The sequence below is a fragment of the Nannospalax galili genome, unplaced genomic scaffold (genome assembly GCF_000622305.1).
Source record: "Nannospalax galili isolate Female #2095 unplaced genomic scaffold, S.galili_v1.0 scaffold1630, whole genome shotgun sequence".
Taxonomy (NCBI): Eukaryota; Metazoa; Chordata; class Mammalia; order Rodentia; family Spalacidae; genus Nannospalax; species Nannospalax galili.
Window position 1 is genome coordinate 110,560 of NW_008327325.1, and position 12,031 is coordinate 122,590.

The 12,031-nt window shown below is 42.0% G+C and overlaps 1 protein-coding gene across 1 annotated transcript in view; it reads left to right on the top strand.

The window, feature by feature from the left end:
* Positions 1 to 469: 469 nt before the first annotated feature.
* Positions 470 to 12,031, top strand: part of Pde6b (phosphodiesterase 6B) — a 39,999-nt gene continuing 28,437 nt past the window's right edge. The window contains exon 1 of the mRNA XM_008822774.1: positions 470 to 998. Within this exon, the coding sequence (XP_008820996.1) occupies positions 531 to 998 (468 nt within the window). The 5' untranslated portion in view covers positions 470 to 530. The remainder of the gene's footprint in view (positions 999 to 12,031) is intronic.

Below are 12,031 nucleotides of genomic sequence, written 5' to 3' on the forward strand. Positions count from 1 at the left end.
AGGATGTTATGGACCGTCTGCCTAGAACCCCTGTATCTGTCCTTCCTCCAAGATTAGGCCCTGCCTTGTTCTCCCTGCCTCAGAAGTCAACTGCATCTCGAGGGCAGAGTCAATGCCCATTACTTGAGCCCAGGAAGGCCAGGAACTTCCTGTTGAACCAACTCAAATCCTTTCGCTATTCCCCAAACAGAAAGGATCACAGTATTTATAAGATTACCTAGTTTGAGATTAAGTCTCAGGACCTGTTCCACCAGAAGCCATATGCCTTCCTTTAGCTGCCTGTGACCCCTACAATAGGTAGGAGGCCCCCAGCTTTACCTCAAGCTCCAGTTCCAAAGATCCACTTTTCCTAGAGGAGGCAGGACACCTGGCTTCTGAGGAGAGGGAGGACAGGCCACCTCTGTGGTGTGTCAGCGGTCTCTGCTGGGTTCCCTAATCGTCACTAAGAAAGACTTTGCTGACAACAGTGTTTGCACAGTCCATGTACACCCGGGAGTGGCAGCAGCCTTGGACACAGCAGCAGGGACATCATGAGCCTCAGTGAGGAGCAAGTGCGCAGCTTCCTGGATGGGAACCCCACTTTTGCTCACCAGTACTTTGAAAAGAAGCTGAGCCCTGAAAATGTGGCAGGAGCCTGTGAAGATGATCTGCTGGTGGACTGTGGCAGCCTTCGTGAGCTATGCCAGGTGGAGGAGAGTACAGCACTGTTTGAGCTGGTGCAGGACACGCAGGAGAATGTCAACATGGAACGTGTGGTCTTCAACATCCTACGGCGCCTCTGCACCATCCTGCACGCTGACCGCTGCAGCCTCTTCATGTATCGCCAGCGCAACGGCATAGCCGAGCTTGCCACACGGCTTTTCAGTGTGCAGCCAGATAGTATCCTGGAAGACTGCCTGGTGACCCCTGATTCTGAGATCGTCTTCCCGCTAGACATTGGGGTCGTGGGCCACGTGGCTCAGACCAAGAAGATGGTGAACGTGCAAGATGTGGCAGAGGTGGGTGTGCTCCAGCCAGGGTGCAGAGGTATGCCGCACCACCCCAGCAAAAAGTTCAAAGGGGCCTCCTCTCCAGGGCTGAAGCTCTTGCAGCTCCCATCTCCCTGTCCCACCTGATTACAAAGCCCAGTCTCCTGCCTGTTCCTTCTAGGATCTGGCCTTTTATGCCTGCAGTAAAAAGGAGCTCCAGGAGATCTCTACAGGCTTCCTTCATCCCCTCTCCCATGTAGAGTATTCACGCACCTGATTGTCATAGAAATGGTCTTTAAGGGACGTTCTTGTGGAGGATGGACAGACTCTGCCTCTAGCCTTACCAAAGCTTCTGTATCCGGGTCCCAAGGTCGGGCCTCCATGCTGCATGATGAGGACTTTGAGGACCTAAGCCGTATAGGGCTGCACAGTGATCAGTAAGAATGAGGAGCCTGCCCTGGGTGACTGAAATGGTCCAGGGTGGACTCTGAAGGGATCAGGCCAGAGCTAGTGTAGAGAAAGGTAACCCCAAGCATCCAACCATGGTACAGCATTTTTACCCACAAGGGGAACTACACTGGTATGGGACAGCAAGGAATCTAGGATCTATGGTGGGGTAGGAACGAAATTACAAGAGATTCAGGGGCCAGAATGGAAGTAGACTCATTGGCAGAGCCTTCATGGAAGCTTTTGGTCTGAGGTAGGCATAACCAAACAGAGCTCCTCTGAGTGGAAGGCAGCATGGATCTGGACATGCTAAGGTAGGTACCCACTACATATGGGAGTGACAGCATCTTGGAAGGGCTCTGGGAGAGGTCCAAAGACATGTTCAAAGAATTAGGGTGCTCCACAGAAGGGTCAGGGGAACCTCTTTCTTTCTGCCTGTTCCACTCCTGTTTCTCACCTTCTTTCTTCCCCAAGGGACCCAGACAGCTTCAGCTCCTACTGCATGGGTCACCCACATCCAGTGGAGGAATCCCAGAGGGGATTCCTACCTGGTCAGAATCCCCAGAGGCAGCCACTGAACTCACTTCTGACCAGGAAAGAAGGCTGAGCAGGAGTTGGGGGTGGGGGTTGCAATCCTCTTACATTTATCTGGTATAAACAGGCAGTTACCCAGCAACCTGAATAGAGTAATCTGTAGGATTAGCTTGGTCTTTACTTTGCTTCCTTTTCAAAAAATGGGTCATCCATGAGTCAAATGGGGTATCCATAACATGGAATAGCAACAAAACAAGAAATTTGGTGTATGAGAGTGGCTAGGAGAGAACGCTAATATTCCAGTGCCTGTGATGTACCTCCTTCTCTCCTCCTTCCCTCACTCTCCCCTCCTTCCCTTCCTTTCTTTCTTCATTCATTCCTACTCTCCCCTCTCCTTCTTCCCTCCCACCTGCCTGCAATCAATTCCCAAAGCAGTTCCTCATCCCCACACTTCCCTGAGCCTGGAACAGGTCCTTCCCTTGCTACTGTCCCCATATACACCAGAGTGATGGTGTTTCTCTGAGGGTAGTTCAGGTTTCAGGGCTGTCCTCAATACTACCTTCAGGCCTACCCATGTTCTACAGCCCCTCTCTAGTCTCTCTGATCACTTTGGTGACTCAGGGGACACATCCATGATGGACAATAATGGCTCCGAGGCTCTGAAAACCAGGCTGTGCTGGGTCTTATTGAAACCAGACTAGAGGAAAATCAACAGTGTCAAAATCAACAAAATTCAGGTTTTTTTCCACCAGGTATATCATGACACTCTATATGTTGCTAAGGGTAGGCTTGTGGGTTCATATACTCATTTTCAGAGAAGAAACTGAGGCTGTCAGCACCTGATCTCCCTGACCCACTTGGTACCCTCCTTGTAGAGAGTGAGCAGCATGGGGGACCTTTGTGGACATATTTATTGTTCTACAATGTGGGAGACCCTCACAACAAAACAGGACTGATACAAAGTTTTGGGTGTAGGGGGGTACTTATACTTGGGCACACTTGAACCTCATCTCCCGTTTTTATTAGGGAGATTATGTCTACTTTTTCAGATAGCTAAAGTGGTTAAACTAAACTGCTAATAAGCACAAGTAGACCTGAACATAGATAGATGTTGAGCACATTTAGATCATAAGCACTGGAAGAACCTGAGCACAGGTATACCATGAGCACAGGAAGACCATTATCACAGGTATACCATGAGCTCAGGTCCACCATGAGCACAGGTGCACCATGAGCACAGATATACCATGAACACAGGTAAAGCATAAGTACAGGAAGACCATGAGAATAGTTAGACTATGAGTACAGGTAGAATATGACCACAAGTAGATTTAGAACATAGGAAAAACTCTTAAGCTAGATCAAAGGTAAGCAAGTGTAGGAAACTGACTCCCCCGGCCATAAGTGTCCATGTTTTTGGCACTGAGGGCATCAGACCATCAAGGGTTCAGATGGATTAAGTATCTCAGCAGCCTGGCCTTTCTGCTGCCTTCTAATCAGAGGCCTGTCTCAGGCTATGATTCTGTGGAGGGAAGAGTCTACTTGAGGCTCTGCTCAGATTTCCAGCCTGTGGGGAGCCTGGTCGGTGTCGAAATATATGGGACCGATCTCTGATTAGAGGACCTACCCAGTGATTGCACATGTATGTGTCATAGCTCCCCTCTAGAAACAGAGTATAAAACCTGAATTATAGAGATCCCATTAGAGCTCAGGATCATCACAATCTTTCTTGTGGCCAGTTTAGAACTGAACAGTGTCTTGTACATGAAAACCGTAAGTCCAAGAGTCCAGAAATTCCAGAAGGTGGACACTAGACTCTCTGAGTTCTCCTCAACATGTCAGAATCCAACCAAACATCATGACCAGCTGTCCTGAAGCTTTCTAAGGATTTTTAGCATGGAGATATGGACTGCACACATGTCAAACTAAATAACAAATGGAGAGAGATTCACCAAAGAATATTGATATTTAGTTGTGAATCATTGCAATGGGAATTCACATGTCTTGACAAACTATGAGTGTATTCAAGGATGTTGATGCAAGGAGCGGATTTCAAAGACAAAACATAAAAACTCATTTAAGCTGCTTACATACAAAGTTCCTTGGTCTTAGGAATCAGATACAGAAGCTGGCAACAGTTCACAGGTAGAGGTGACTGTTCTAAGTAGCTGTTCTGTTCAGAGTGTCTTGTCTAAATTGTTTCAATCTAAGGGAATATTTAAAAACTTTGTTACAGAAATTTGTGCATACAGTGAAAATCATGGGTTGTGTGCAGGGCAGAAGAAATACCTTTGGAGACTTTTGAAAGTTCTTAAGAAAGTATTTATCTAGGCAGTGCTTACTGACCAGACCACAGACATGTAGCTTTCTGATAGTCTGCCCGCTTTTCTGAAGTTTTCAGAAAAGTATAACCGCTCCTTTTCTTCTTTCTACCTCTTTTCTAAGCATGCTTTCCCCCAACACTTTGTTTTGGGCTCTCTTGCTCTTTCTTTAAAACTCCCTGCCATGCTGGGCTTGGTGGCACACACCTGTAGTCCCAGCACTTGGGAGGCAGAGGCAGGCAGTTCTCTGTGAGTTGAAGGCTGGCCTGATCTACATAGTGAGTTCCAGGCTAGCTGGGGCTATAGAAAGACTCTGTTTCAAAAAGACCAAAAACAAAACAAAACAAACAAACACCTCCCTGCCATGTGGCTGCTACTCTGCCACATGTCTGACCTCCATGCTGGCTGTGAACTGGCATGACTTTATGGCTTTTTTTTCCTTTGTCCCCTTAATTCCCCTTTTCAAGACAGCTGCTGCGATTTACAGCTTGCCTGCCCAGAGGATTTTTCTTAAATTCTAATACAATTGTCCTAAAGCTTCAAAAATAGAAAAGAAAAAGACTCTCAGAGAAGCAAGTGTGAGCCTCTTTCCTCCTTCATTGCCTCTTGAATCCAATTCTTTCTGAATCTGACAAGAATTATTTAAGCCTAGGATCATAACTTTTGCATTTCTCCCTTTGACCAAGATCATTCTTCAAAACTATTGCTGATCAACTAACATACAACCAGGCATTACTGTCCCTTGGTGCTGAGATGGGCCTGTCCTAGTTGGGTAGGTGGGTGGGTGAGTGGTTGATTGGGGAAGAGATGAACAGCTAGACATCAATCACATTTAACCAATGAGGAAACTAGAAGGAAAAACTCTCAAGACTAGTTCCCCTGTATTCTAACACTAAGCTCTATCTCATCAGGTGCTGGCAATAATCTCAAGATACTGGGTCAACTCTTATTTTATTAGGAGCTGAACTTCTATACATACTTGACAGACAGCAGGTATGATTTTAAAAGAAGCAATACAAAATATTATTAACAAACATAATAACCCCAGTTATCAAGCCACAAACCTAGGCTTAAAGGTAATCAACTAAACAAGTCAAACGACAACAAAGGGACCGGTAGGACTTTCTGTGGTATTCAGCCTCTCTCTCATTATGTGCAGCTGGGTCTCAATTCCCCAAAGGAGAAACCCAGAAGCAGCACATAGTCTTGGCAATAACACAGACTTTTCCTCATTCAACCAGTAGCTAGTCTAGAGCAAATTTACCATTTATCATCCCATGCCTAAAGAAGGTGCCATTTAAAGGTTCCTTTCAATGGTACCACTAGTACAACTGTAGGCAAAAAGTTGTATTGGGAGATATCATCGAAGATACTACTCAGAGAATAAACTAAAAGTTTTCTTGAGCCAAATTCTCTCAAATAGCCAAACTAGCTATCGACTGTGTATGTTAAAACATCATCATCCTTCACACAAACAAGGAAAAACCAAAGGATCGGAGACTTACAATATAATCTTGTTTTGACTATAGTTTTTCACCCTCTTATACCATTTCTGCCTCTGCACTATCAGACAACCTGAAGGACTTTCTTTTTTTAATATTTTTATTTTACGTGTCTGAGTGTTATGCCCGTATGTAAGTAAGTGCACTCGTGCAATGCCAGCCAAGGACAGAAGAAGTTGTCAGATCCCCTGGAACTGGAGCTGCCATGTGGGTGCTGGGATTTGTCTTCTGCAAGAACAACCAGTGTTCTTAACCTCTGAGCCATCTCTCCAGCCCACCTTCTATGTGTGAAATTTGCATCAAGTTGACCAACTCTAGCTTATAGAAATTTAGGAAAGAGCAGTTCCTGACCTTAACTGAGCAGCAGGAGCTAGACATCAGAGAAAAGCAGAAGAATTCAGGATATATTCAGTCTACAGGTAGACAGGAAAATTAGAAGGTGGTAGACAGCTAAAGTCTGGTAACATGTATTTCATTTGTCTTTACTGGTAATTTTTTACAGTCATACTGATAATTTTCTTCAAAAACTTTTAAAGTACATTTTATTTCATTTTATTTGACTTATACAAATAGAATGGTAAAAGTGACTTCTCACATTGTAATCTCAGACTCAAGAACCTTAAAACAAGAAAGTCAAACTGAGGCAAAATCTAGACTTCACTGTGGGCCCTGATCTCCTTGTCCCTAGGCCTGCTACTTTAATTTGTTCACCAGATGGACAGGGCCCTCAAGGCCAGGATCCTGTGCACAATTTAAAGTATGACCTTCCTATTAAAGGCAACCACTATGAGAACAGATTTTACTGATGTTATGCAAATAATCACAGGACCAAAAGAAATAGAAATACCTACAGATCATTTTTAAATTTTGAAGTACTCAATTAAGGAAAAAAGGAAATGTTTCCACCATTGTTTATAGAAGTATGTTTCACCAAATTGCTATAAATTGTAGATGGCTTAAGAAAGCTTTCCTAAATCTAGAACATCTAAAAGCCAACAATGTCTCAAATAAAAGACATAAAATGCCATCAGTTGTACCAGTTCACTCAGTTTCCTGGCTGGTTCTGTTTGATCTTCATTGGCAGTTCCACATATCCACATTCATCCTTTCAGTAGAGTTCTGGGCATTTCTACTTAGCCCATTGGTTTTAGGGTTTTTAAAACTCTGTATTCAAGAATACATAACATGAACCTGGCCATAAATGCTTTTGGAGAAGAATCAGAACCGAGTGCCAAAAGACAGAAGCATTGTGGGCAAACTAATGAGAATCCAGTGACTAACAAGAAAATCTCATTATCTCACTGCGCACAGCATTTTAAGATAACAGTGATGAGTGACAGCACCACACTAGCATCATCAAACTTCTACAGATTTCATATAATCTAGAATATTTTTACCAATAATATGTATGCAAATATAACTTAACAAAACCCCTCACATAGCCCAATACAACAAGGAAGCCTGGGTCATTTCGTATCCTTATAAGAGATGCATCTTTTGATGTTCTCAGGGGCTGATGGAAATCTCAAGGTTAGTTTTAGATGAAAAATATTTTATGGGGCTGGAGAGATGGCTCAGCGATTAAGAACACTGGCTGTTCTTGCAGAAGACCCGAATTCGAATCCCAGCACCCACATGACAGCTAACAAGTATCTGTAACTCCAGTTCCAGGGGATCTGACCGCCTCTTCTGACCTCCGCAGGCATTGCACGACACAGGTGCACTTACCTACATGCAGGCAATACACACATATACATAAAATTAAAAGAATAAATTAAAAAAATTTTTAAAAAGAACTTAAATAGAAACTTCAGGACAAGGAAAGCTGCAGGTAGGCAAATGGTTGAAATCTTAAAGAAACAATTCAGAATTAAATATTAAAACCTCTTGAAAAAAATCATATTAAGCAAACCAATATTTCAAGAAAAACTGTTTGGGTTTTTTTTGTTTTGTTTTGTTTTTTTTAACATTGTGGGTTAGATTCTGGTTTTTCTTTTTTTTTTTTTTTTTTTGGAGACAAGAGCTCCCTGTAGCCCCAGCTGACCTGGAACTTGCCATGGACCAGGCTGGCTTCAATCTCGCAGAGATCCACCTGGCTTTTCCTTAGATTCTGATTTTATTTTAGTGTATCAATGCTGTATTTTAGAGAAATCTATCAACAGTTTTTAATGGCAGCCAATTTGATACAAATTTCTTTTATAAGATTTCTCATTCACAGGGGCTGGAGAGATGACTCAGCGGTTAAGAGCATTAACTGCTCAAGGCTGGAGAGATCGCTCAGCAGTTAAAAGCACTGACTGCTCTTGCAGAGGACCCAGGCTCTATTCCCAGCACCCACATGGCAGCTATGAACCATCTTTAACTCCAGTTCCAGGGGAATCCAAAGCCCTCTTCTGATCTCTGCAGCATTGCCTGACATGGGTGTACTCACATACATGCAGGCAATATACTCCTACACATGAAATAAAAATAACAAATAAAATATCTTTAAAAAAATGATTTCTCATTCACAAACCAGTGGTCTGCTTTAAGCCCTTAGTTTTGCCACAAAATTCTTTCTCATATAAAAAGTTACTTTCCTCTTGTATCCTCTGCATATAGAATTATATATAACTAGCATTTTTTTTACAGCAACTTGTATTTTATTGTTTTAGAGAGAGGGAGGAAGGATGGGAAGATTTTGAATTAACAATTATTGAGTGGTCAAGAAGAGGAAAACATGTTTTAAATTATTCATAAAGAATCAGAAGAGGAGTTAAGTGTGATGGCACATGGCCTTCAATCCTCTGGCAGAGGCAACTGTCTCTGAGTTAGAGGCCAACCAGAGCTACAATAGTGAGATCCTGTCTCAAAACAAACAACAACAACAAAAACCCAAAGAGTCAGAGAAAAGTGTGGCACTGGGATAGACTGAGCCCAGGTTAGAGCACTGAAAGTTGTTCAGCCTTTCCAGACTAAGAGCTCAGTTTCTTTTTATTTACCTGAGTCTCAGAAGAGACTTTGGGCCATGGACTTTTAAACAGTATTGAGACTGATAATGACTATGGAGACTTCTTAAAGTTGGACTAAATGCATTTTGCATTTTGTATGGTCATGAACCTATGGGGGCTAGGGGGTGGAATGTGATGGTTTGAATGAAAATGTCCCCTATAGGCTCCAAGTATTTGTACGTTTTGTCCCCAGATGATGGCGCTGTTTTGGGAGGTTTTAGAACTGAAAACCAGGAAATAAACTTTTTTAAAAATATTTTATTTATTATTTTTATTTTTTTATGTGTATGAGTGTATTGTCTGAATGTATGTGAGTGTACCCGTGCCGTGCAATGCCGCGGAGGTCAGAAGAGGGCTTTGGATTCCCCTGGAACTGGAGTTAAGGACAGGTCGTAGCCGCCATGTGGGTGCTGGGAGTCGAACCCATGTGGGTGCTGGGAGTCGAACCCGGGTCCTCTGCAAGAGCAGTCAGTGCTCTTAACCACTGAGCCATCTCTCCAGCCCCCTAGGAAATAAACTTTTTAACCATCTACTATGTACCCATAATTTACGAAAGTTTTCGTTTACATTTGTGTGCATATATATACACACAATGGTACCCATACAATGGTACCTGTGTAGAAGTCAGAAGACAACTTATAGGAGTCAGTTCTCTCCTTCTGCCATGTAGGTCCCAGGGATCAAATTCAGGTCACCTGGCTTGGTAGCAAGGGCCTTTAACCCAATGAGCTATCTCATTGGTCCAACACATATTTTAGAGTATACAGAAACACTTTTCCTCATGGGGAAATTGATGCATTCATATTTTAAATTAGAAGTGATTCAGACATTGTATGAATGTCTATTAATTTCATGTAACATAATTTGAAGCCCTGATTTTTTAAATTACATGTGAAGTTCATTACTAAGCATTTACTTACTCTTACCTAATTTATTTATTTTTAGCTATTAGATCCAAAATGCTTATGAAAGCTGAGGTATCAGTCTAGCACAAGGGTTATCTTAAGCTATTTCTCTGTCAAAGAAAAACCCTAAGAAGTTTCTGTGCTTTGGTGACCCAAAGCAGTGAACATGCTTGCATATTTATGTGTGCTTGTGTTCTTGGATCACAGTTGTACTTCTATGATCTTTAACATGTAACAGAGAAAAATTCAGGTCTCTATTATACTTAATGCTGACAACTGAAGCTATGTTAGCTTTATTTAAACCAAAAATGTGCATTAACCTTTACTATCAAAGAAATACACAGATATATTTATAGTTTAAGGCTGTTGTACCAAACCTATACCAAGCAGTAAACCCAGATGAAAACATATGCTGACCACTCTGAAAAATTCATTTTTTCTTACCAACAAATTTTAAATCAGCTTACTTGTCAAAGATTTATTTAAGTCATATGGATGAAAAAGCATTTGGATTAACATATTTTTAGCAAGCTTAGGGGTATTCTATTTATGAATACCCATTTATCTCTAAGCCAATTAAAAATTTAGCTCTTATACATCCATGGTAGAAAAATCTCAGATTCACAATACACACACAAGCTACACAATCACATAGATAGAAGTAAAGTCCATAGTTTTCATAAAATGAAAAGCTTTCTTTTATTTGGGCATTAAAGAGCGAGATCTGAGAGAGCTGAACATAATAATTGCATTTTCTGCTGCTTTTGTCATGTTTCTTATCTGTATATCTTGGTGATAGTGGGTTATCTAACTCTTTGGTCCTGACTGGGAAGAGTTAAGCTTAAGTAGCAGGTGATCAAGAGAGAAGCAGAGCACAGGCTTCACAAAGCATGAAGCCCTTGCTCAGAAATGACAACCCCAAAAAGTAGGATCAGTGGTAAAAAACCTGAACTGATAGAGAATGGCTGACAAATGCCAGACATAGTAGTATATATAGGAGGCAGAGGCAGGCAAAGTGCTATCAGTTTTAGGCTAACCTGGTCTACATAGTTCCAGGTTAGCCAGGGCGATATAAAGACACCTTGCCCTTTTTAAAAATGCCAGATACGGTGACTCAAGAAGCAGAGACAGGAGGATCTCTGTGAAAGCAAGGTCAGCCTGGTCAATATAAGTGAGTTCCAGGTCAGCTGGGACTACAGAGGACCCTATCTCAAAAACCAAACAATATAGAATAATTGACTAAAAATTAGAGGCAGAATAAGATGTGGTTCTGTCTCTTGATAGTTACCCCTGAAGTAAGCTGCTCTTCTTCTTTAAGACAGGACCTGTCTCTTACATGGGAACTTGACTTTGTACTCTTCAAGAAATAACACAGTTTGCATCTTTTCTTCAATATTAATATAGCCAAAGAGCAAAATTTAGCCTTTCTGTGTCCTACTGAATCCTTTAGATGTTTCATGTTAGTCACTAATCCCAGCAGCTATGAGAAAAATCCTTGACCACTGAGTAGTTTAAGCTAGAAAAAGGGAGTAGAAGAAAAACCATAGTCTAACCCTGAGACTCCGTTTCAGCTCAGTGTTTGAAAAGGGTTGGGAGTTTGCTTGGTCCCAAGAGCAACTCGTGCTCTCCTTGTTGTCATGTGCCATTAAAGATACATAACAGAATGGACAGGGATGGAGTGCCCAGGGGAGGCTTCACCTGTACACCATAACTAATCATTTACAGGTATATGAACCTATAAATTTACAGGTAAAGAACCACAATGGGACTAAAATAAAAGTATCACAATTTTAGGGTTGGGATTTAGCTCAGTGGTAGAGTGCTTGCTTGGCAAGTGCAAGGCTCTGGGTTCCATCCTCAGCTCCAAAGAAAGAGAAAGTATCATAATTTTACATTGGGCATGCTGAAGAATTATCAGTCAAGGCACAGAGTGCTATGTAAGGCTTTCCCAGGTCTGGACACTCTGTGTCCTTAAACAGAGAAAACCTGCCAGAAAAGAAAGAAGTACCTGCAGTCCCCAAAATAACAAGATGCCCTTACTTAGGACAGCCTTATCTAAGACAGTTCCCAAATAAAGCCAGCAGGGAGCTCCTACCGTTGGAGGTCACCTAGAAGAATGACCAGCCAGAATGGGACACAAAGGCCTCATATTAGCATTGCTTGGCTCTAGGAGCCGCTAGATCCCCCCAAGATAGTTTTTCTGCTAGTCTCATTTCTAGACACTAGATTTGTCAACTTACATAAAAACTGATGAGAGAATTTTCAAAGAATAATATATATTTGGAACAAGAGAGATCATTGCAATGAGAATATATATATATATATATATATATATATATATATATATAACATCAAACTATGTCT